This window comes from Cherax quadricarinatus, chromosome 7 (assembly GCF_038502225.1).
Source record: "Cherax quadricarinatus isolate ZL_2023a chromosome 7, ASM3850222v1, whole genome shotgun sequence".
Lineage (NCBI taxonomy): Eukaryota > Metazoa > Arthropoda > Malacostraca > Decapoda > Parastacidae > Cherax > Cherax quadricarinatus.
Genome location: NC_091298.1, coordinates 39,143,390 through 39,169,619, shown reverse-complemented (window position 1 = coordinate 39,169,619; position 26,230 = coordinate 39,143,390). Strand labels below are relative to the sequence as shown.

The 26,230-nt window shown below is 44.0% G+C and overlaps 1 protein-coding gene across 1 annotated transcript in view; it reads left to right on the top strand.

The window, feature by feature from the left end:
• The window catches only part of LOC128685377 (uncharacterized), a 117,144-nt gene extending 92,489 nt beyond the window's left edge, over positions 1 to 24,655 (top strand). The window contains exons 6-7 of the mRNA XM_070082392.1: positions 7,347 to 7,461; positions 24,087 to 24,655. Of these exons, the coding sequence (XP_069938493.1) occupies positions 7,347 to 7,461; positions 24,087 to 24,122 (151 nt within the window). The 3' untranslated portion in view covers positions 24,123 to 24,655. The remainder of the gene's footprint in view (positions 1 to 7,346; positions 7,462 to 24,086) is intronic.
• The last annotated feature ends 1,575 nt before the right edge of the window (positions 24,656 to 26,230 follow it).

Sequence of the window (26,230 nt, the reverse complement as noted above, 5' to 3'; positions counted from 1 at the left end):
CCCCGCTTGTCACAGGCGCCCACTCTGACACCTCGTCGCGTACCATGACTCGTTGTTTCCTCCCTGTCAGATATTCTCTGATCCATTGCAGTGCCTTTCCTGTTATGTGTGCCTGGTCCTCTAGCTTTTGCAGTAACCTCTTGTGAGGAACTGTGTCGAAAGCCTTCTTGCAGTCCAAAAATACGCAGTCGATCCACCCCTCTCTCTCTTGTCTTACTTCTGTCACCTTGTCATAAAACTCTAGTAGGTTTGTGACACAGGATTTTCCTTCCCTGAAACCGTGCTGGTTGTCAATTATACACTTGTTTCTTTCCAGGTGCCCCACCACTCTCCTCCTGATGATCTTCTCCATGACCTTGCATACTATACACGTTAGAGATACAGGTCTGTAGTTTAGTGCCTCATGTCTGTCTCCCTTTTTAAAAATTGGGACTACATTTGCCATTTTCCATACCTCAGGGAGTTGCCCAGTTTCAAATGATGTGTTGAAGATCTTTGTTAATGGCTCACACAATATCTCTGCTCCCTCTTTAAGGACCCATGGAGAGATGTTGTCTGGTCCCACCGCCTTTGAGGTGTCAAGTTCGCATAGCAGCTTCTTCACCTCCTCCTTGGTTATATGTACCTCATCCAGCACTTGCTGGTGTGCCCCCCTGTTCTGATTTCTTGGAGTCCTTCTGGTTTCCACTGTAAATACCTCTTTAAATCTTGTGTTGAGCTCCTGACATACCTCTCGGTCGTTTCTTGTGAATTCCCCATCACCCTTCCTCAGTCTGATTACTTGGTCCTTGACTGTTGTTTTCCTCCTGATGTGGCTGTACAACAGCTTCGGGTCAGTCTTTACTTTTGATGCTATGTCATTTTCATATTGTCTCTGAGCCTCCCTTCTTATCTGTGCATATTCGTTTCTGGCTCTTCGGCTGATTTCTTTATTTTCCTGAGTTCTCTGTCTTCTGTACCTTTTCCATTCTCTAGTACACCTAGTTTTTGCCTCCCTACACCTTTGGGTGAACCAAGGACTCGTTCTGTTCTTCCCATTATTTCTGTTTCCCTTGGGAACAAACCTCTCCTCTGCCTCCTTGCATTTTGTTGCTACATAGTCCATCATTTCTTGTACTGGTTTTCCTGTCAGTTCCCTCTCCCACTGAATGTCTTGAAGGAAGTTCCTCATGCCTGAGTAGTTCCCCCTTTGTAGTTTGGTTTTTCCCAGGCTATTCCTGCTACTCTCTCCACTTGGAGCTCAACTATGTAGTCGAAGCACAGAACCACATGATCACTAGCTCCCAGGGGCCTTTCGTACATGATACCCTCGATGTCCGAACTACTCATGGTGAATACAAGGTCCAACCTTGCTGGTTCATCCTCTCCTCTCTCTCTGGTAGTGTCTCTAACATGTTGATGCATGAGGTTCTCCAGTACCACATCCATCATCTTGGCTCTCCATGTTTCGGGACCCCCATGGGGCTCCAGGTTTTCCCAGTCAATCTCCTTGTGATTGAAATCACCCATAACTAGTAACTTTGCTCCCCCCATGTGTGCTCTCCTGGCCACCTCGGCTAGTGTGTTGATCATTGCTCTGTTGCTCTCATCGTATTCTTCTCTTGGCCTCCTGCAGTTCTGTGGTGGGTTGTACATTACTGCAATTATCACCTTATGTCCCTCAGACTGGATTGTTCCTACTAAGTAGTCCCTTTCGCCCATGCCATCCATTCCTTCCATTTTCTCAAAACCCCACTGGTTTTTAATGAGCAGTGCAACTCCTCCTCCCCCTCTCCTCCCTCTGTCTTTCCTGAAGATTTGATATCCGGATGGAAAGATTGAATCTGTTATTATTCTGGTGAGTTTTGTTTCTGTGAGTGCTATTATGTCTGGGGATGTCTCTTTGATTCTTTCGTGCCACTCCTCATACTTGTTTGTTATTCCATCTGCATTTGTATACCACACCTTCAACTTCTTTTCTAAGACTGTGGTCTGGGAAGTATATTGGGGTTGGGGAAGTGGGAGACCTGGTAAGGAACTATGGGTTGTTGCTGTGGGGGTGAAGTTTGTAATGTAGTGGGTGGGGGCATTGGATGTGGCATGGGTGTTTTGATTTAGAGTGTTTGGTTGCACTGGGGTTGACCTGGTTGGGAGGCTTCTATAGAAAGTTGTGAGGGAGGCTGTATTAGATCTTCTTCCTGGGTCTGGGATCTCCTGTCTGTCTTCTCCATCCCCTCTCTTTCCTCCTTTCGCCTTTGTACCATCTCTCTCAGTTTCTTCCTTTCTTCTTGTGTTCTGTCGCGGTCGAGATACACCCTCCTGTATGCCGTCATGTCCCTTAATCGTGCTTTCTCCTGCAGTATCCTGGTCCGAGTCGCTTCTGCCTTGAAGGTCACTCTCACTGGCCGGGTTCTTTTTTTTACAAACCCCCCTATTCTCCGAAAATTTTCCAGCTGGGTCATATCGTCTTCTATTGCTTTCATGATGCTTTCAATTGCTTTTTTTTCCCCTTGTTTTCTTGCTTCATATGTTTCCCCTTCGACTTCCTGGAGCCCATACACAAAGACTGACCTCACCCTTTCATTCTCCCACTGCATATCCCTGTGTATCCCCTCATTTAATTTGGTTTCCTCCACTGCAGCTTTCCTTTCATCAGTTTCACTGGCTAATGTACTTGGGCTCAGTGGCCTGTCATTTTCCCTTCTCGGCTTTCCTTGGGCTCTGTTGTTGTCTGTTAGGGCCTCCACATAAAGCTTAGCTCTTTCATTTGCTACAGTCTCCTCTGATAGAGCATCTCCATGCAGTTGTGCCCCTTCTTTCCCTACAGTCCCCTTATTTGTGGCTGAGGTAGCAGTCTCTGTTGTCAATCCCAAAATGTTCTTTAGTTCTTTAGGCTGTTTCAGATTTTTCAGTTCCTCTTCTAAACTCTGTATCCTAGCTTCTGCTGCTTTGACATGCACCTCCCACTTCCTGCTTTCCATATCTATCCTCTCTTCCATTCTCATGCTAAGTTCTTCTAGTTTCTTTTCCCATTCATGATCCCTTTTTATGAGCTCTGCTGCCCAATCTTCCTTTGCATTTTCCTCCTCCTGTCCCTTGGTTTTTCTTGTTGCTCTCTGGCAACCCATTTTTATTTTATCCTGATTGCCTTAGAGTGGGAAAGCTATGTAGTTCTGTATGTTAGGTTAGTAGTGTGTGTGTCAGAGTGTGGGGGGGGGAAGTAGTGGAGGAACTGTGGCTATTTGGGAGCTGAGTGGGGAGGGGTGGGGAGGGTTTGGGGTGAACGGGGGAGGGGAGGGTGATCGAGGGAGGGGATGGATCAGGGGAAGTAGTGAGATGTCGGTGGTGAGGGGGGAGTGTGTGTGTGTCTGGATATGTGTGTGTGTGTGTGTGTGTGTGTGTGTGTGTGTGTGTGTGTGTGTGTGTGTGTGTGTGTGTGTGTGTGTGTAATTTTGTGTGGGTTTATTATGTACTGAGAGGTAGGTGGCTTGTGCGTTTAAGGTAAGTCTCAGTGGTCCTTGGCTGCCCACACCTTCTTGTGACCTGATGTTACCGCACTTACAGTGTGTGTGTATGTGTGTGTGTGTGTATCTGAGTGTGTATGTGTGTGTGTGTGTATGTGTGTGTGTGTATGTGTGTGTGTATGTGTGTGTATATGTGTGTGTGTTTGTATGTGTGTGTGTATGTGTGTATGTGTGTATGTATGTGTATGTGTGTGTGTGTATGTGTGTGTGTGTGTGTGTGTGTGTGTGTGTGTGTGTGTGTAATTATGTGTCGAATTATGTGTGGGTTTATTATGTGTCTGAAAAGTGGGTGGCTTGTGCTTGGAGTGTAATGTAGACTCTCAGTTGTCCTTGTGTCCACAACCTATGTGACCTGACTCCCTTGCAGTGTTGCCTATATCACCTGCTTATAGTGAGTTAATCGCCTTGTTCAATGGATTACCATTTGCTAAACCTTATTGAATACTTGAGTGCCTATTCTTTATCGTGCTATGAGAGTTAGACCATTCACATTCAGCTTGGCGGTTAAATTGGAACCTGAACCCCACACCCAAACAACCACTCATAGGTGATACAGTACTTGTAGTGCAGCTGTAGCAGTGTAGATTGTCCAGGTCGATGTGACGTCCTGGAGTAGATCCAGCTCGATGTACGTCCTGGCTAGATCCACCTCAATTTCTTCTCGTTGTTAATAATGTACCCTATTCACTGTATTTCTTTCACTGGTCACACTATTGTTTCACTTTATTAAAATCTTGGGTGACACTTGGCAACGCCGCCTTCACACTAGCCTGCGCCACAACGCTTTTATTTTCCAGATCACTTTCAAAATTGTGGCTCTCCCCACACTTGTGTGGCTCAGGCAATTAAAAAAAACACTTCTAGGATTGTTGACTACCCTGACACACTTAGCAACCCTTGCAGAACACTTGTAGCCCTCAAAAACACTTAAATCCCCGTGTGTGTGAGTGAGTGAGTGTGTGTGTGTGTGTGTGTGTGTGTGTGTGTGTGTGTATACTCACCTATTTGTACTCACCTATTTGTGGTTGCAGGGGTCGAGTCCTAGCTCCTGGCCCCGCCTCTTCACCGGTTGCTACTGGGCCCTCTCTCTCCCCGCTCCATGAGCTTTATCAAACCTCGTCTTAAAACTGTGTATGGTTCCTGCCTCCACTACGTCATTTTCTAGGCTATTCCACTGCCTTACAACTCTATGACTGAAGAAATACTTCCTACTATCTCTCTGACTCATTTGTGTCTTCAACTTCCAATTGTGGCCTCTTGTTTCTGTGTCCCCTCCCTGGAACATCCTGTCTTTGTCCACCTTGTCTATTCCATGCAGTATTTTATATGTCGTTATCATGTCTCCCCTGACCCTCCTGTCCTCCAGTGTCGTCAGGCCTATTTCCCTTAATCTTTCTTCATAGGACATTCCCCTTAGCTCTGGAACTAACCTTGTCGCAAACCTTTGTACTTTCTCTAGTTTCTTGACGTGCTTTATCAAGTGCGGGTTCCAAACAGGTGCTGCATACTCCAGTATGGGCCTGACATACACGGTGTACAGTGTCTTGAATGATTCCTTACTAAGGTATCGGAATGCTGTTCTCAGGTTTGCCAGGCGCCCATATGCTGCAGCAGTTATCTGATTGATGTGTGCTTCCGGAGACATGCTCGGTGTTATACTCACCCCAAGATCTTTCTCCTTGAGTGAGGTTTGCAGTCTTTGGCCACCTAGCCTATACTCTGTCTGTGGTCTTCTGTGCCCTTCCCCTATCTTCATGACTTTGCATTTGGCAGGATTAAATTCGAGAAGCCATTTGCTGGACCAGGTGTCCAGTCTGTCCAGGTCTCTTTGAAGTCCTGCCTGGTCCTCATCAGATTTGATTCTCCTCATTAACTTCACATCATCTGCAAACAGGGACACTTCTGAGTCTAACCCTTCCGTCATGTCGTTCACATATACCAAAAATAGCACTGGTCCTAGGACCGACCCCTGTGGGACCCCGCTCGTCACAGGTGCCCACTGTGATACATCATTACATACCATGACTCGTTGTTGCCTCCCTGTCAGGTATTCTCTGATCCATTGCAGTGCTCTTCCTGTTATATGCGCCTGATGCTCTAGCTTCTGCACTAATCTCTTGTGAGGAACTGTGTCAAAGGCCTTCTTGCAGTCCAAGAAGATGCAATCAACCCACCCCTCTCTCTCTTGTCTTACTTCTGTTATTTTATCATAAAACTCCAGAAGGTTTGTGACACAGGATTTGCCTTCCGTGAATCCGTGCTGGTTGGCATTTATACTCCTGTTCCGTTCCAGGTGCTCCACCACTCTCCTCCTGATAATCTTCTCCATAATTTTGCATACTATACACGTCAATGACACAGGTCTATAGTTTAGTGCCTCTTTTCTGTCTCCTTTTTTAAAAATGGGAACTACATTTGCCGTCTTCCATACCTCAGGTAGTTGCCCAGTTTCCAGGGATGTGTTGAAGATTGTGGTAAGTGGCACGCACAACATATCTGCTCCCTCTCTAAGGACCCACGGGGAGATGTTGTCCGGTCCCATTGCCTTTGAGGTATCGATGTCCCTTAGCAGTTTCTTCACCTCCTCCTCATCTGTATGTATGTCGTGTGTGTGTGTGTGCGTGTGTGTGTGTTTGTACATGTATGGAGCTCGAAATAGAGTAACGAGTGTAATGGTAGTCTTTGTTGATGGTGGATGATATATGCTAGCACCTGACTAAGAATTAATAGAATTAACTGACAAATATAAGTTCCGTTGCTTGTGGATAACTGAAGCAAAGTGCTGCCGGCCACCCTGGTATGAGACTCTAGGCTAGACTAAAACACGTTTGGTATGATTATTTACGAGTTGATTAATTTTGATGTGTTACATATATACAACTGTGTAACTTGAGAGAGAGAGAGAGAGAGAGAGAGAGAGAAGGAGAGAGAGAGAAGGAGAGAGAGAGAAGGAGGGAGAGAGAAGGAGAGAGAGAGAAGGAGAGAGAGAGAGAGAGAGAGAGAGAGAGAGAGAGAGAGAGAGAGAGAGAGAGAGAGAGAGAGAGAGAGAGAGAGAGAGATGAGAGCTTGCCTTGATGGCTGATCTCTTTATTTATAACCAGGGTTTTCTATATTGCCTATGATGTATATTACTCATGGTATACACAATGTTATACTCTCACACTCTTATGTTCCTTCGGACAAGTGCAAATGTAACTCCTTAGGTTGCATTTATCCCCTGGGGGTGCATGTACCTCCAGGGGTGCATGTACTCCCTGGGGGTGCATGTACCGCCTGAGGTTGTATGTACCCCCTGAGGTTGCATGTATCCCCTGGTGGTGCATGAAACCCCTGGGGGTGCATGAACCCCTGGGGTGCATGTACCTCTGGGTTGCATGTATCCCAGAGGGTGCATGTACCTCTGGGTTGCATGTATCCCAGAGGGTGCATGTAACCCTGGGGGTGCATGTATCTCTGGGGTGCATGTACCCACTGAGGTTGCATGTACCCCAGGGGGTGCATGAACCCCATGGGAGTGCATGTACCCCCTGGAGTGTACCCCCTGGGGTGCCTGTATCTCTGGGGAGCATGTGTTACACCTCTGGGGTACATGTACCTCTGGGGTACATGTACCTCTGGGGTACATGTACCCCTGGGGTACATGTACCTCTGGGGTGCATGTACCTCTGGGGTACATGTACCTCTGGGGTGCATGTACCCATGGGGTACATGTACCTCTGGGGTGCATGTACCTCTGGGGTACATGTACCTCTGGGGTGCATGTACCCATGGGGTACATGTACCCCTGGGGTACATGTACTCTCAGGTTGGGAACCCCTGGTATACACAGTTTATATTTTACAGGGAAACAGGAAACGACTTGGTGAAGAAACTTGCTGAGCAGAACAGAAAGAAGGTTGAAAACGCTTTTCAGAACCTTGGAAATATCGCCCTTGCTGACGACAAGACTGAGCTTGACGTGAGTATTAACCAACTTTCCTTGGATCAAGAGTCATGAAGCAACTGAAAGTGACTGAGGTGTATTTTGATCATCATCATCATCATCATCATCATAATAATAATAATAATAATAATAATAATAATAATAATAATAATAATAACAACAATAATAATCATTATTAATACTATAATAATAATAATAATAATAATAATAATAATAATAAAAAAACGAAGTAATAAAATAATAGTAATAGAAATAATTGCTGGAAAAGTACTGTGATGTCGACAGTGTACAGTGTGTAGACAGTGTAGACAGTGTAGACAGTGTGTAGACAATGTGTAGTGTGCAGACAGTGTGTAGACAGTGTGTAGACAGTGTGTGTACAGTGTGTAGACAGTGTGCAGTGTGTAGACAGTGTGCAGACAGTGTGCAGACAGTATGCAGTGTGTAGACAGTGTGTAGACAGTGGGCAGACAGTGTGTAGACAGTGTGTAGACAGTGTGTAGACAGTATGCAGACAGTGTGTAGACAGTGTGCAGACAGTGTGTAGAAAGTATGCAGACAGTGTGTAGACAGTGTGCAGAGAGTGTGTAGACAGTGTGCAGACAATGTGTAGACAGTGTGCAGTGTGTAGACAGTGTGCAGTGTGTAAACAGTGTGCAGACAGTGTGTAGACAGGGTGTTTACAGTGTGTAGACAGAGTATTTACAGTGTGTAGACAATGTGTAGACAGAGTATAGACGGTGTGTAGACAGATACATCAGAACAGTTCAAGACATTTATTGATTAAACCATTCATCTCATAGTGATGTTAATAGCAGTGTTGAGGTGATATGAGAGTGACATGTCAGCAGTGTTGAGGTGATATGAGAGTGACATGTCAGCAGTGTTGAGGTGATATGAGAGTGACATGTCAGCAGTGTTGAGGTGATATGAGAGTGACATGTCAGCAGTGTTGAGGTGATATGAGAGTGACATGTCAGCAGTGTTGAGGTGATATGAGAGTGACATGTCAGCAGTGTTGAGGTGATATGAGAGTGACATGTCAGCAGTGTTGAGGTGATATGAGAGTGACATGTCAGCAGTGTTGAGGTGATATGAGAGTGACATGTCAGCAGTGTTGAGGTGATATGAGAGTGACATGTCAGCAGTGTTGAGGTGATATGAGAGTGACATGTCAGCAGTGTTGAGGTGATATGAGAGTGACATGTCAGCAGTGTTGAGGTGATATGAGAGTGACATGTCAGCAGTTTTGAGGTGATATGAGAGTGACATGTCAGCAGTGTTGAGGTGATATGAGAGTGACATGTCAGCAGTGTTGAGGTGATATGAGAGTGACATGTCAGCAGTGTTGAGGTGATATGAGAGTGACACGTCAGCAGTGTTGAGGTGATATGAGAGTGACATGTCAGCAGTGTTGAGGTGATATGAGAGTGGCATGTCAGCAGTGTTGAGGTGATATGAGAGTGACATGTCAGCAGTTTTGAGGTGATATGAGAGTGTCAGCAGTGAGGTGATATGAGAGTGACAGTCAGCAGTGTTGAGGTGATATGAGAGTGACATGTCAGCAGTGTTGAGGTGATATGAGAGTGACATGTCAGCAGTGTTGAGGTGATATGAGAGTGACATGTCAGCAGTGTTGAGGTGATATGAGAGTGACATGTCAGCAGTGTTGAGGTGATATGAGAGTGACATGTCAGCAGTGTTGAGGTGATATGAGAGTGACATGTCAGCAGTGTTGAGGTGATATGAGAGTGACATGTCAGCAGTGTTGAGGTGATATGAGAGTGACATGTCAGCAGTGTTGAGGTGATATGAGAGTGACATGTCAGCAGTGTTGAGGTGATATGAGAGTGACATGTCAGCAGTGTTGAGGTGATATGAGAGTGACATGTCAGCAGTGTTGAGGTGATATGAGAGTGACATGTCAGCAGTGTTGAGGTGATATGAGAGTGACATGTCAGCAGTGTTGAGGTGATATGAGAGTGACATGTCAGCAGTGTTGAGGTGATATGAGAGTGACATGTCAGCAGTTTTGAGGTGATATGAGAGTGACATGTCAGCAGTGTTGAGGTGATATGAGAGTGACATGTCAGCAGTGTTGAGGTGATATGAGAGTGACATGTCAGCAGTGTTGAGGTGATATGAGAGTGACATGTCAGCAGTGTTGAGGTGATATGAGAGTGACATGTCAGCAGTGTTGAGGTGATATGAGAGTGACATGTCAGCAGTGTTGAGGTGATATGAGAGTGACATGTCAGCAGTGTTGAGGTGATATGAGAGTGACATGTCAGCAGTGTTGAGGTGATATGAGAGTGACATGTCAGCAGTGTTGAGGTGATATGAGAGTGACATGTCAGCAGTGTTGAGGTGATATGAGAGTGACATGTCAGCAGTGTTGAGGTGATATGAGAGTGACATGTCAGCAGTGTTGAGGTGATATGAGAGTGACATGTCAGCAGTGTTGAGGTGATATGAGAGTGACATGTCAGCAGTGTTGAGGTGATATGAGAGTGACATGTCAGCAGTGTTGAGGTGATATGAGAGTGACATGTCAGCAGTGTTGAGGTGATATGAGAGTGACATGTCAGCAGTGTTGAGGTGATATGAGAGTGACATGTCAGCAGTGTTGAGGTGATATGAGAGTGACATGTCAGCAGTGTTGAGGTGATATGAGAGTGACATGTCAGCAGTGTTGAGGTGATATGAGAGTGACATGTCAGCAGTGTTGAGGTGATATGAGAGTGACATGTCAGCAGTGTTGAGGTGATATGAGAGTGACATGTCAGCAGTGTTGAGGTGATATGAGAGTGACATGTCAGCAGTGTTGAGGTGATATGAGAGTGACATGTCAGCAGTGTTGAGGTGATATGAGAGTGACATGTCAGCAGTGTTGAGGTGATATGAGAGTGACATGTCAGCAGTGTTGAGGTGATATGAGAGTGACATGTCAGCAGTGTTGAGGTGATATGAGAGTGACATGTCAGCAGTGTTGAGGTGATATGAGAGTGACATGTCAGCAGTGTTGAGGTGATATGAGAGTGACATGTCAGCAGTGTTGAGGTGATATGAGAGTGACATGTCAGCAGTGTTGAGGTGATATGAGAGTGACATGTCAGCAGTGTTGAGGTGATATGAGAGTGACATGTCAGCAGTGTTGAGGTGATATGAGAGTGACATGTCAGCAGTGTTGAGGTGATATGAGAGTGACATGTCAGCAGTGTTGAGAGTGATATGAGAGTGACATGTCAGCAGTGTTGAGGTGATATGAGAGTGACATGTCAGCAGTGTTGAGGTGATATGAGAGTGACATGTCAGCAGTGTTGAGGTGATATGAGAGTGACATGTCAGCAGTGTTGAGGTGATATGAGAGTGACATGTCAGCAGTGTTGAGGTGATATGAGAGTGACATGTCAGCAGTTGAGGTTGAGGTGATATGAGAGTGACGTGTCAGCAGTGTTGAGGTGATATGAGAGTGACATGTCAGCAGTGTTGAGGTGATATGAGAGTGACATGTCAGCAGTGTTGAGGTGATATGAGAGTGACACGTCAGCAGTGTTGAGGTGATATGAAAGTGACATGTCAGCAGTTTTGAGGTGATATGAGAGTGACATGTCAGCAGTTTTGAGGTGATATGAGAGTGACATGTCAGCAGCGTTGTTGAGGTGATATTAGAGTGACATGTCAGCAGTGTTGAGGTGATATGAGAGTGGCATGTCAGCAGTGTTGAGGTGATTTGAGAGTGAAATGTCAGCAGTGTTGATATGATATGAGAGTGACATGTCAGCAGTGTTGAGGTGATATGAGAGTGACATGTCAGCAGTGTTGAGGTGATATGAGAGTGACATGTCAGCAGTGTTGAGGTGATATGAGAGTGACATGTCAGCAGTTTTGAGGTGATATGAGAGTGACATGTCAGCAGTGTTGAGGTGATATGAGAGTGACATGTCAGCAGTTTTGAGGTGATATGAGAGTGACATGTCAGCAGTGTTGAGGTGATATGAGAGTGACATGTCAGCAGTGTTGAGGTGATATGAGAGTGACATGTCAGCAGTGTTGAGGTGATATGAGAGTGACATGTCAGCAGTGTTGAGGTGATATGAGAGTGACATGTCAGCAGTGTTGAGGTGATATGAGAGTGACATGTCAGCAGTGTTGAGGTGATATGAGAGTGACATGTCAGCAGTGTTGAGGTGATATGAGAGTAACATGCCAGCAGTGTTGAGGTGATATGAGAGTGACATGTCAGCAGTGTTGAGGCGATGAGGTGATATGAGAGTGACATGTCAGCAGTTTTGAGGTGATATGAGATATGAGAGTGACATGTCAGCAGCGTCAGCAGCGTTGAGGTGATATGATAGTGACATGTCAGCAGCGTTGAGGTGATATGAGAGTGACATGTCAGCAGTGTTGAGGTGATATGAGAGTGGCATGTCAGCAGTGTTGAGGTGATATGAGAGTGAAATGTCAGCAGTGTTGATATGATATGAGAGTGACATGTCAGCAGTGTTGAGGTGATATGAGAGTGACATGTCAGCAGTGTTGAGGTGATATGAGAGTGACACGTCAGCAGTGTTGAGGTGATATGAGAGTGACATGTCAGCAGTTTTGAGGTGATATGAGAGTGACATGTCAGCAGTTTTGAGGTGATATGAGAGTGACATGTCAGCAGCGTTGAGGTGATATGAGAGTGACATGTCAGCAGCGTTGAGGTGATATGAGAGTGACATGTCAGCAGTGTTGAGGTGATATGAGAGTGGCATGTCAGCAGTGTTGAGGTGATATGAGAGTGAAATGTCAGCAGTGTTGAGATGATATGAGAGTGACATGTCAGCAGTGTTGAGGTGATATGAGAGTGACATGTCAGCAGTGTTGAGGTGATATGAGAGTGACATGTCTGCAGTGTTGAGGTGATATGAGAGTGACATGTCAGCAGTTTTGAGGTGATATGAGAGTGACAAGTCAGCAGTTTTGAGGTGATATGAGCGTGTCATGTCAGCAGTATTGAGGTGATATGAGAGTGGCATGTCAGCAGTGTTGAGGTGATATGAGAGTGACATGTCAGCAGTTTTGAGGTGATATGAGAGTGACATGTCAGCAGTGTTGAGGTGATATGAGAGTGACATGTCAGCAGTTTTGAAGTGATATGAGAGTGACATGTCAGCAGTGTTGAGGCGATATGAGAGTGACATGTCAGCAGTGTTGAGGTGATATGAGAGTGACATGTCAGCAGTTTTGAGGTGATATGAGAGTGACATGTCAGCAGTGTTGAGGTGATATGAGAGTGACATGTCAGCAGTGTTGAGGTGATATGAGAGTGACATGTCAGCAGTGCTAAGGTGACATGAGAGTGACATGTCAGCAGTGTTGAGGTGATATGAGAGTGACATGTCAGCAGTGCTAAGGTGACATGAGAGTGACATGTCAGCAATGCTAAGGTGATATGAGAGTGACATGTCAGCAGTTTTGAGGTGATATGAGAGTAACATGTCAGCAGTGTTGAGGTGATATGAGAGTGACATGTCAGCAGTGTTGATGTGATATGAGAGTGACATGTCAGCAGTGTTGAGGTTATATGAGTGACATGTCAGCAGTGGAGCAACATAGTGACATGCTCCCTGATGGAGAAGTGGCAAAGTTAAAAGATTATTAATAATCAAAAATTTTCAAGGGGTGGACCGGGAAGCCAGTGGAAGGCCTCGGTCAGATGATGAAAAGCTTAAGTGGTGGACCAGGAAACACTTGCTCAGTTTCCAGTGATGTTGATGGCTGGTATCATCTAATGCTTTAGTCCAGGTTGGATACCATGAGTATACCTGGAGAGGGTTTCGGGGATCAACGCTCCCGCGGCCCGATCTGAAACCAGGCCCCGTTGTGGCTCAGAGTCTGATCAACCAGGCTGTTACTGCTGGCCGCACGGAAACTGACGTACGAATCAAAGCCATGCTGATCAGGTACTGACTTTAGGTACCTGTCCAGAGCCTTCTGAGAGACAGCCAGGGGTCTATTGGTAAACCCCCCGTATGTATGCTGGGAGGCAGTTGAACAGTCTCGGGCCTCTGACACTTACTGTGTTTTCTCTCAGTGTACTCGTGGAGCCCCTGCTTTTCATTTAGGAAATGTTGCATCTCCTGTGGAGTCTTTTTGCTTTCGTAAGGAGTGATTATTGTGTGCAAGTTTGGTACTAGTTCCTCAAGGATTTTCCATGAGTATAAAATCATATATCTTATTCGCCGGTATTCCAGGGAATTCAAATCAAGGTACTTCAACCGTTCCCAGTAATTTAGGTACTTTATAATACTTATGTGTGCTGTGAAAATTCTCTATATATTCTCCAGGTCAGCAATTTTACCTGCCATGATGGGGCCAGTTAGGATACATCAATATTCCAGCATAAAGAGAACAAGCGATTTGAAGAGAATTATGAGATTGGTGTCCTTCGTTTTGAAGGTTCACATTATCCATCTTGTTATTTTTCTAGTAGATGAGAATGATACATTGTTGTGGTCTTTGAAGGTGAGACCCCTCTGAAGTTATCACTCTCAGGTTCTTCACATTCGTTTTATGCTCTATTGTTTAGTTAGAATTTATTTTATATCCTGATAAAGTTTTAATTTCCTCAGGTTTTCTATATGTGAGTAGTTGAAATTTCGGTTCATTGAACGTCGTATCGTTTCCAGCTGCCCACTTATTGATATGGTTGATATCTGCTTGGAGTCTTCCGGTGTTCTCGATGGAGGACACTGTCATGTCAATTCGGGTGTCATCCACAAAGGAAGACACGGCTTACATCTCTGTCTGTGTCAGATATGAGGATGAGGAATAGGATGGGAGAGAGTACTGTGCCTTGTGGAATAGATCTTTTCACTGTAGCTGCTTCAGATTTTACTCTATTTACTATTACTCTTTGTGTTCAATTTGTCAGAAAGTTATTGATCCATCTATAAAATTTTCCTGCTATTCCTTCATCACGCATTTTTGCGCCATTACATGGTGGTCGCACTTGATGAAGGCTTTAGCAAAGTCTATATTCTACATCTGCATTTTGTTTATCCCCTTTATCAAGCAGAATCCAGGACTTTGTCATAGTGGTCCAGTAGCTGGGACAGGCAGGAGCTAGCTGCTCTAAACCGTGTTGTCCTGGGTTGTGTAACTGATGGGTGTCTAGGTGGTTGGCGATCTTGCTTCTTAGAACTCTTTCAAAGATTTTTATGATATGGGATGTTAGTGCTATCGGTCAGTAATTGTTCGCAATTGCTTTACCGTCACCTTTGTAGAGTGGGACTATGTCTGTTGTTTATAGTGAGTGTTGGATGAACTCTGTGTCCATACTTCTTCTCCACAGAATGCTGAAAGCACGTGACAGGGGCTTCTTGCAGTTCTTGATGAACACGTAGTTCTATGAGTCCGGGCCTTGGGCAGAGTGCATGGGCATGTCATTATTGCCTTTTCGAAGTCTTGTGGTGTAGGATAATATCAAAGATTTTTGAAAAGACAAAATTTTGAGTCTTGGTCATAAAAACAACTCATTCAGATTGTCAACCCATAGTCTGGTTAATGGCTTATTGAACAATGAATCATACAGGGACTTTAGTATCTCACTCATTTCTTTGCTGTCATCTGTGTAGGTTCCATCTCGTCTTTGCAGGGGTCCAATACTGAATGTTGTTTTTCCCTTAGATTTGGCATAAAAGAAGAAGTATCTTGGGTTTATTTCAGTTTCATTGATGGCTTTAAGTTCTTCCTGAGATTTTTGTCTCGTAAATTCCTCAAGCTTAAGTTCGATATTTGCTATTTCTCTTACCAGTGCCTCGCTTCACATTTAAGATATACTGGCCTCTCTCAGCAGCTGTGATTCTGTGCCTTCGTCTGTATAGAGAGTATCTCTCTGTTTCTAGTTAACATCTTTACTTTCTTTTTCTTAATGGAATGTGCCTTGAGCAGACCTCAAGTGCCACATAGTTAATTATTTCTAGGCAAAGTTTCGGTTCCGTGTTGCTTAAGATAACTTCCCAACTTCTTTCATTTAGGACATGGTTAATTTGTTTCCAGTGTATGTTTTTGTTATTGAAGATGTATTTTGTGAAGGCATCCTCATAACTGATCAGATTTTGCCGGTCAAGAGCCCTGCACATACATGTCTGTACCTCTGTTATGATGTGATCTGAGTATATTGTTTTTGATGCTGTTATATTACATCGTTGTTACTGAAGATGAAGTCCAGTGTAATTTCTAGTCTTGTAAGCTCTATTATTTGCTGGTTTAAGGTGGATTTGGTGAAAAGATTTAATAGCTCATGTATGTTTGTGAATTTTCATATGAGCTGCCTCCTGGGTTGATCTCTGCTAAAACATTAATTGCTAAACTTCTCCATTTTAGGTGTCTCAAGTTGAAATGCCCCAGTAGCAAAATGTTTGAAGCAGGAATTGGGATCTTTTCTAAATAGTGGTTAATTTTCAAAAGCTGTTCCTGAAATTGCTGGGAAGTTGCATCTGTAGGCTTGTATACAAACACAATGACAAGGTTTTGGTTATCGATCTTTTCTGCCTAAACTTCAACTGCATCATTTGATGGGTTTAGTAGTTCTGATCAAATGAGCAACTGTGTGATGTAGAGGCCAACCCCCCTTTGTTGCCTGTATAATCTGTCAACTGTATAGTCTGGGATCTATATTTCACTCTCAAAGTGATCCTTTATGTGAGTCTTTATGAAAGCCACAAACATTGCATTTGACTCTCTGAGCAGTCCCTTGATGTAAGGTGTGTTGTTGTTTGTTGATGACTTTAGACCCCGTATCTTTGCAAAGATAAATATTGTTATATTTATGGGATTTAGGGGGCTTTGTTTGCTGGCATTAAAATCTGTTGTTCTGGAGAGCAGGCCAATGACTGCCCCTCCATTCCAAAAGTGTTTTCATTTGGTGTTGGATTTTTGTCATATCTTGCCAGTCTTTTTTCCTTCCTGACACTAAAAAACCTCCTCTGTCGAGAGGTTTTGGCTCCTGTCTTCTATTTCCCATAGTCTGGGTGACCGACTGATGAGTGACACTTTTCAGGGTGAAATCAGTTACAAGAAGAAGAGTTGCACCCTCCCGTTGTCATGTGGATGTGGCATTTTTCTGGGATGGTCAGAAGTGAATGTCCCACCTGTTTTTCTAGGTGTACCATGCCTGTAGATACCAAGGACATAGAATTTGCATAAATTGGATTCTTATTTGCCCGGATTTTTTGTGGCTGCATTCCATACTGGTTCATCTTTTTCTGTATACCCACTGCCTCTCTACAGACATCAGTGCTTCCACCAGTTTTTACTGGTAGCTTGTCAACACTTTCCCAAAGCATCATCCCTTTTGCTTCATCTCCACCAGCATTGCTACTTTGTACCTCTGGTAACTGTGTAATGATGTCTTTACCTGTTTCATAACCAGGGCCACTATCTCCAGTTGGTGCAGTCCTCCTGGACAACATCAGTCCCATCTGGTGCACTGTCCACCAGGACAACACCAGCACTCTCTGGTGCACTGTCCTACAAGAGAGCCCCATCTGACCCATCCATTTTATTTTCCCAGCTTTTATACAAGGCTGTCACGTTTTCTAAGAAGGATATTTTGTTGGTGCTCTTGTCCTTTAATATAAATGTAATTTTATCCCACAGGTGTATCTCGTTTGGTCAGACCCAAAGACATTTTCTTGATTTTGAATCAAAAGTGGTAGCTGGTTTAAAGTTCCTGCATGACCCATGGGACCATTTACCAGAGAAATCCAATCACAATCCAAGCATGACTTCGTCTGTTGCTTGTTCTGCAGACTACACAGATTTTCGTGTTGGCGGTCATTTACAACTCCTTGCACACTTAGTAACTCTCCCAGCTACCTAGTGTACAGGATGACTGAAAGTATTTAGTTTACAGTGTTTGAACAGTTCTTTTGGGTAGGTTGGCTACGATAAGCTTGCTATAAAAAAATGTTTTATTTGTTGGTATATATACTGTAGTTTGATATATATGGATTTTCTGTATTATAGTTTCAATCTCATGCAACAATCTTTCCTCCTGGTACACTTGAACAGTTCTTTTATCATCGGCTTATCTAGCCAGCCTACCCAGGCTGGCTAGATAAGCTGGCTAAATAAGCTGGCTAGGGTAGACGTCCACTATAAAGTATTTTGCTTTATATGCTGGTATATGTACTGTAGCTTGATATACATAATTTTTATAACTATTTATAGTTTCAGTAACCCATAACAGTATTTCCTCCTGGTACACTTAGTTATCCTGGTAGGCTGGCTAGGATAAGAGTCTAAAACTTTGGAAATATTATTGAAGGGGAATTTTCGTTGGATGGTGTTGGTGACTGTTATCAAGCGGCCTCTAAACACAGTCGACTGCGTAAGCAATTTTCATCTATAATTAGTTGAGCATCTGGGAATCTCATGAGGCGGCTCGACTTGTTTCTGTGCTGGACACAAGCACCAAATTTAAAGTTCCTTTATTCTACCAGGAAGTTGAGTTTCTCCCACATACTTGTTATCACACCCTCCAACTGACAACTACTCGTCCAGCAAGGGCGAGTATTTGTCACTTTGTCTACACTTTATAAAATTCTGACAGATGGAAGAGTTTGTAACTATTTTAAACTGACAAACTCTCATTGTTAGGGATGCAGTTGAAGCTACGTTGTTCACAGAAGGAACAATATACTGAGTTGGCATATCCTCTATAGTGTCCACGTTGTTCTTAGAATGCCTGCTGCACGTTGCTAAGTTAACAACGCTCTAACTTGACGCACTGAGTGTTCGTGGTTCAACCCCCGGTACTGTTGGAAACATTGGGAGTGTTTCCTTACACTTGCTGTCACTGTTCACCTAGCAGTAAGTAGGTATCTGGGTGTTAGTCACCTTACACTTCTCACTGTTCACCTAGCTGTAAGTAGGTATCTGGGTGTTAGTCACCTTACACTTGCTGTCATTTTTCACCTAGCAGTAACTAGGTATCTGGGTGTTAGTCACCTTACACTTGCTGTCATTTTTCACCTAGCAGTAAGTAGGTATCTGGGTGTTAGTCACCTTACACTTGCTGTCATTTTTCACCTAGCAGTAAGTAGGTATCTGGGTGTTAGTCACCTTACACTTGCTGTCATTTTTCACCTAGCAGTAAGTAGGTATCTGGGTGTTAGTCACCTTACACTTGCTGTCATTTTTCACCTAGCAGTAAGTAGGTATCTGGGTGTTAGTCACCTTACACTTCTCACTGTTCACCTTGCAGTAAGTAGGTATCTGGGTGTTAGTCATCTTACACTTGCTGTCATTTTTCACCTAGCAGTAAGTAGGTATCTGGGTGTTAGTCACTTTACACTCCTCACTGTTCACCTAGCAATAAGTAGGTATCTGGGTGTTAGTCACCTTACACTTCTCACTGTTCACCTAGCAGCAAGTAAGTATCTGGGTGTTAGTCACTTTACACTTCTCACTGTTCACCTAGCAATAAGTAGGTATCTGGGTGTTAGTCACCTTACACTTCTCACTGTTCACCTAGCAGTAAGTAGGTATCTGGGTGTTAGTCACCTTACACTTCTCACTGTTCACCTAGCAATAAGTAGGTATCTGGGTGTTAGTCACCTTACACTTCTCACTGTTCACCTCGCAGCAAGTAGGTATCTGGGTGTTAGTCACCTTACACTTCTCACTGTTCACCTAGCAGCAAGTAGGTATCTGGGTGTTAGTCACATTACACTTCTCACTGTTCACCTAGCAGTAAGTAGGTATCTGGGTGTTAGTCACTTTACACTTCTCACTGTTCACCTAGCAGCAAGTAGGTATCTGGGTATTAGTCACCTTACACTTCTCACTGTTCACCTAGCAATAAGTAGGTATCTGAGTGTTAGTCACCTTACACTTCTCACTGTTCACCTAGCAGCAAGTAGGTATCTGGGTGTTAGTCACCTTACACTTCTCACTGTTCACCTAGCAGTAAGTAGGTATCTGGGTGTTAGTCACCTTACACTTCTCACTGTTCACCTAGCAGCAAGTAGGTATCTGGGTGTTAGTCACCTTACACTTCTCACTGTTCACCTAGCAGTAAGTAGGTATCTGGGTGTTAGTCACCTTACAATTCTCACTGTTCACCTAGCAGCAAGTAGGTATCTGGGTGTTAGTCACCTTACACTTCTCACTGTTCACCTAGCAGCAAGTAGGTATCTGGGTGTTAGTCACTTTACACTTCTCACTGTTCACCTAGCAATAAGTAGGTATCTGGGTGTTAGCCACCTTACACTTCTCACTGTTCACCTAGCAGTAAGTAGGTATCTGGGTGTTAGTCACTTTACACTTCTCACTGTTCACCTAGCAATAAGTAGGCATTTGGGTGTTAGTCACCTTACACTTCTCACTGTTCACCTAGTAGTAAGTAGGCATCTGGGTGTTAGTCACTTTACACTTCTCACTGTTCACCTAGCAATAAGTAGGCATTTGGGTGTTAGTCACCTTACACTTCTCACTGTTCACCTATCAATAAGTAGGTATCTGGGTGTTAGTCACCTTACACTTCTCACTGTTCACCTAGCAGTAAGTAGGCATCTGGGTGTTAGTCACCTTACACTTCTCACTGTTCACCTATCAATAAGTAGGTATCTGGGTGGTAGTCACCTTACACTTCTCACTGTTCACCTAGCAGTAAGTAGGTATCTGGGTGTTAGTCATCTTACACTTCTCACTGTTCACCTAGCAGTAAGTAGGTATCTGGGTGTTAGTCACCTTACGCTTCTCACTGTTCACCTAGCAGTAAGTAGGTATCTGGGTGTTAGTCACCTTACACTTCTCACTGTTCACCTAGCAATAAGTAGGTATCTGGGTGTTAGTCACCTTACACTTCTCACTGTTCACCTAGCAATAAGTAGGCATCTGGGTGTTAGTCACCTTACACTTCTCACTGTTCACCTAGCAATAAGTAGGTATCTTTGGTATTAGTCACCTTACACTTCTCACTGTTCACCTAGCAATAAGTAGGTATCTGGGTGTTAGTCACCTTACACTTCTCACTGTTCACCTAGCAATAAGTAAGTATCTGGGTGTTAGTCACCTTACACTTCTCACTGTTCACCTAGCAATAAGTAGGCATCTGGGTGTTAGTCACCCAACACTTCTCACTGTTCACCTAGCAATAAGTAGGTATCTGGGTATTAGTCACCTTACACTTCTCACTGTTCACCCTGCAATAAGTAGGTATCTGGGTGTTAGCCACCTTACACTTCTCACTGTTCACCTAGCAGTAAGTAGGTATCTGGGTGTTAGTCACTTTACACTTCTCACTGTTCACCTAGCAATAAGTAGGCATTTGGGTGTTAGTCACCTTACACTTCTCACTGTTCACCTAGTAGTAAGTAGGCATCTGGGTGTTAGTCACTTTACACTTCTCACTGTTCACCTAGCAATAAGTAGGCATTTGGGTGTTAGTCACCTTACACTTCTCACTGTTCACCTATCAATAAGTAGGTATCTGGGTGTTAGTCACCTTACACTTCTCACTGTTCACCTATCAATAAGTAGGTATCTGGGTGTTAGTCACCTTACACTTCTCACTGTTCATCTAGCAGTAAGTAGGCATCTGGGTGTTAGTCACCTTACACTTCTCACTGTTCACCTATCAATAAGTAGGTATCTGGGTGGTAGTCACCTTACACTTCTCACTGTTCACCTAGCAGTAAGTAGGTATCTGGGTGTTAGTCATCTTACACTTCTCACTGTTCACCTAGCAGTAAGTAGGTATCTGGGTGTTAGTCACCTTACGCTTCTCACTGTTCACCTAGCAGTAAGTAGGTATCTGGGTGTTAGTCACCTTACACTTCTCACTGTTCACCTAGCAATAAGTAGGTATCTGGGTGTTAGTCACCTTACACTTCTCACTGTTCACCTAGCAATAAGTAGGCATCTGGGTGTTAGTCACCTTACACTTCTCACTGTTCACCTAGCAATAAGTAGGTATCTGGGTATTAGTCACCTTACACTTCTCACTGTTCACCTAGCAATAAGTAGGTATCTGGGTGTTAGTCACCTTACACTTCTCACTGTTCACCTAGCAGTAAGTAGGTATCTGGGTGTTAGTCACTTTACACTTCTCACTGTTCACCTAGCAATAAGTAGGTATCTGGGTGTTAGTCACCTTACACTTCTCACTGTTCACCTAGCAATAAGTAAGTATCTGGGTGTTAGTCACCTAACACTTCTCACTGTTCACCTAGCAATAAGTAGGTATCTGGGTATTAGTCACCTTACACTTCTCACTGTTCACCCTGCAATAAGTATGTATCTGGGTGTTAGTCACCTTACACTTCTCACTGTTCACCTAGCAGTAAGTAGGTATCTGGGTGTTAGTCACTTTACACTTCTCACTGTTCACCTAGCAATAAGTAGGCATTTGGGTGTTAGTCACCTTACACTTCTCACTGTTCACCTAGTAGTAAGTAGGCATCTGGGTGTTAGTCACCTTACACTTCTCACTGTTCACCTATCAATAAGTAGGTATCTGGGTGTTAGTCACCTTACACTTCTCACTGTTCACCTATCAATAAGTAGGTATCTGGGTGTTAGTCACCTTACACTTCTCACTGTTCACCTAGCAGTAAGTAGGCATCTGGGTGTTAGTCACCTTGCACTTCTCACTGTTCACCTATCAATAAGTAGGTATCTGGGTGTTAGTCACCTTACACTTCTCACTGTTCACCTAGCAGTAAGTAGGTATCTGGGTGTTAGTCATCTTACACTTCTCACTGTTCACCTAGCAGTAAGTAGGTATCTGGGTGTTAGTCACCTTACGCTTCTCACTGTTCACCTAGCAGTAAGTAGGTATCTGGGTGTTAGTCACCTTACACTTCTCACTGTTCATCCAACTTCAAGGTTATAAATCTGAGGTTCTTATTTGTGTTGTGAATTCTCATTCCTCCTGGAGGAATTGAGGGTTGAGCATCCTATATGACCTCAGAAAGAATCCTACCATAACGACACTTTTAGTTCTGTTTTCGTGATAGGAGGAAAAAAAGACGTCATTGTAAGTTTTCTATTAACTTTGATTAAGAGTGTGTCTGTGGCAGTGTGCAGTAACACGTCTAAGTATGGCAACTGCTTGTCATTCTCTATTTTAATGGTGAATTTTATGGTGTGCTGGAAGCTGTTAATGCTGCTGAAGAAACTGTATGCGTCCAGCTGGTGGGTAAAATAACCAAAATATCATAGAAGTAACACAACCAGGTGACTGAGTCGGGGCTGGCTGGCAGTATGTGATAGGGCTGGCTGGCAGTATGTGATTGATTTACAGATTCTTAAACTGCTGTTTATACTAATGTTCCTCGACATTGAAACAATTACACGTCCCTCATAATTTCATCGTCGATTGCAGGAAGCGTGCAGAACGCATTTTCAACAGGAATAACAGAATGGACATCAGCCCAGTATATTGTTTTGACTGTTACCAATGTACAGTAACTTTAAACATGTCTCTGACAACGAGAAGTAGTTACTTTAGAGCAGATACAGACTCATCATCTACATTGTGGTTGTGTTGTCATAACCACAATGTAGAAATTTGTGTCATACCTGGTGGAGAATGTGTTAAGAAGTACGTGGGACAAACACTAAGATACCTGGAAGTAAGAACACGTGAGCCAGTACAGAAAAGGACCTATATTGTCGATGGTGTTTAGATGCCGTAATAATAAATACAATATTAGTTTCTACAAGTACATGTACAAGGTATACAAGTCCTAACTGACATCAATGACATACTACTATATAGAAAGCCCCTTGTTATGCAGAGCATTTCGGGCAAATTAGATCAATTTTCCCCCCGGAATGACCCACACCAATCGACTAACACCCAGCTACCTATTTTACTGATAGGCGAACAGGGACAGCAGGTGTGTTAAGGAAACACTTCCTATTGTTTCCTCCCATACCAGGAATCGAACCATGGACCTAAGCGTGTGTGAGCTGAGTGCTCTAGCAATTGAGCAACAAGACACCGTAGCTCGTTGTGACCAGTGACCAACACTTTCTCACAACACTAGCGTTTCTATAGCGTTTCCAGTTTTAGCAAAGCACTTACTACCCAACTTGGACACTGATATTAGATGATACCAACAATCAATGTCACCTCAGTATTCCCCCGCTGACAGATCCTTCACCGTTCCCACACATCACACCTTAGTTACATTGCTACTACAATTCTGTTACTTCTACCCTCTCAAAACAAATCACCTGATTCCTTCAGCTATTTAAACTCGATTCATAGTTGTCAATATACTTAGTAAATGTCTTGAACTGCGCAAATGCCTTTTTCTACACTCAAAGCACTGGATTTTTTATTTAATTATAATATCACTGGGAAGAACTATAGATACAGAGATTATAAAGCATATGGGGACTGGGAGGTAATTACATTTTATCCAAGAAAGAAAAGTCTAGGTTATGTTTGATATATGAAGAACCTTCACTAGTTGTCTAGTAGCTTTGTATTATGTATTTCCCAGCACAACTCTTATTAAGTTTAATATCAACAGCTGTTAATTACAATGTCCTTCTCACTAGTTTTTATTAAATATTATTGTTCCAAGTAATGATCTGGGAATAATATAACTCTACTTTTTTTTCAACAGAAGATGATGGCATCACTGAACGACACAGACAAATAATGATCAGTTTACACTGCTGACTGACCCACGAAACTGTTGCTGTCCACAAATCCACCGATATCCGGCCAGCACACTATCAATTTTCAATTCTAATAAATTCTTAAAAAATGTATTTCTTAACACCGGCCGTCTCCCACCGTAGTAGGGTGACCCCGAAAAAGAAGAAAACACTTCCACTGTTACTCGTTCAATGATTATCTTGCCAAGAGCATAATGATATTACAGTTCAAACGACCTCCCAAACCTCCACCTTCACAACACACACACTGTATTTCCCACCTCCAGGATTCAGACTAACTAACCACTTTGATGAATTTCTTAAAGCATAAAATTACCTTGATCACACTCCAACAACACCTCAAACCACAAAAAAAACTTCTCTCTATTAATTCCTATCTAAGACGCGAATAAATGCCTGATGTATGTCCAATTTCATAGTACTAACAACCTCCTTTATCCCCTCCCTCCAGTCGTTCCTAGGATGATCTCTACCCCTCCCTCCCTCCCTCCAGTCATTCCTAGGATGATCTCTACCCCTCCCTCCCTCCCTTCCTCAAGTCATTCCTAGGATGATCTCTACCCCTCCCTCCCTCCCTCCAGTCGTTCCTAGGATGATCTCTACCCCTCCCTCCCTCTTCAAGGGGAGCTCCTTGGCGTGGTGAAGAGGCTCTTGGTCTGAGGAATTAGACCTGTCGGTCTCCTTCCTCAGACCGAACCTAATTACCCCCCAATCCCCCGTTCCCTATCCCATCCTCCCCATCCTCCCCTTTTTCCTTTCCTCCTCCTCCTCCCCACCCCTCCCTTTTGCCCTTCCTTTTTGGCCTTTGTTTTTTTTTTTTTTTTCCACAGGCACGCTAGTTCCTAGGTAGGGGAAAGGGTACCGGGGTCCATCCCATTCCGTTGAGGTTCTTGGCGGTGGCGTAGTTTGCTGTGGAATCTGGATCGCCTGGGGATGTCCTGATCCCTCTCCGGTATCCCAGAGGGTGGCTTTGGGTGTCTCTCGGGCGACGGGTGTATCTGGAAGCCACCTTTCGGATTCCGGGGGTGGTGGCCGAAGGAGGTATGCTTTGTGGCGGATTTCCGGCCGCCCTCTCTTTTGTCCACCGAGGTAGCTCGGCAGATGTGAGGTTGCTATCCCGGATTGTTAGTTTACTAGCATGATGGGTAGGGTATGGCACGGGTTCCATGCTGCATCTGTGCTACTTGCGGTGCTGAGGTCCTCTTGGGCGCGCGGAGGGAGATTTCTGGCCCTTTCATTCCTCCTAGGACCTATCCCTCCCCGGTCCCCCCTTTTTTTTTCTTTTTTTTATTTTTATTTTCTTTTCTTCTTTCTTTTTTTTTTATTTAAAAAAAAAATAAAGAAGTAACCTAACCATGGCAGCCCTAGTCCATGAACCTGGTACCCCCGGGCCCCTTCTTGATACCGCACCCCGTTCTGACCCCGCCTCGTCTTTGGACCACTCTTCAGACATTTCTCATGCCTCTGTACCTTTAGCCGGTGCTGTTTCCTCACCCGCTTCAGGTACTGAGGCCTCGACTGACTCCTTCGATTTATCGGACCTTCGCTCTCCTCTGACTATGCTTCCGGCCTCTCCCTCTACGGTGCGGCAATTTTCAAATCACCGACCCGTTCCACATCGGACCAACTCTGGTCCCTCGCCTGAACGGCAACGACAATTACCTGCTGATGATACTTCTCCACCTTCTCGTTCTTCTCAGAAACGATCGACACGTCCTTCACTACCTTTCCACGCTCAGTTTCAGACTGAACAGTGGACTAAATTCTTCACTTTACGACCAACTTCCTCTACTGCCTATCTTTCTGACCATAGTATTGGCAAGGCACTCCTACGCCATGTTGGTAAAGATATTTCTTTTCATACTCTTAAGAGCGGTATGCGCATCATTACCGTACGGAATGCTACCCAGGCTCATGAGCTCTCTCGTCTTTCCCATATCGATACTGTTCCTGTCACTCTTGAAAAACATCATTCCTCAATTCTTGTAGTGGTACCGTCATTCTGCCCCATACCATAGTTCAACAAAATTTCCAGACATGTGGCACTGACATTCTAGAACAGCTGGAACTCCAAGATCTCCCAATCCTC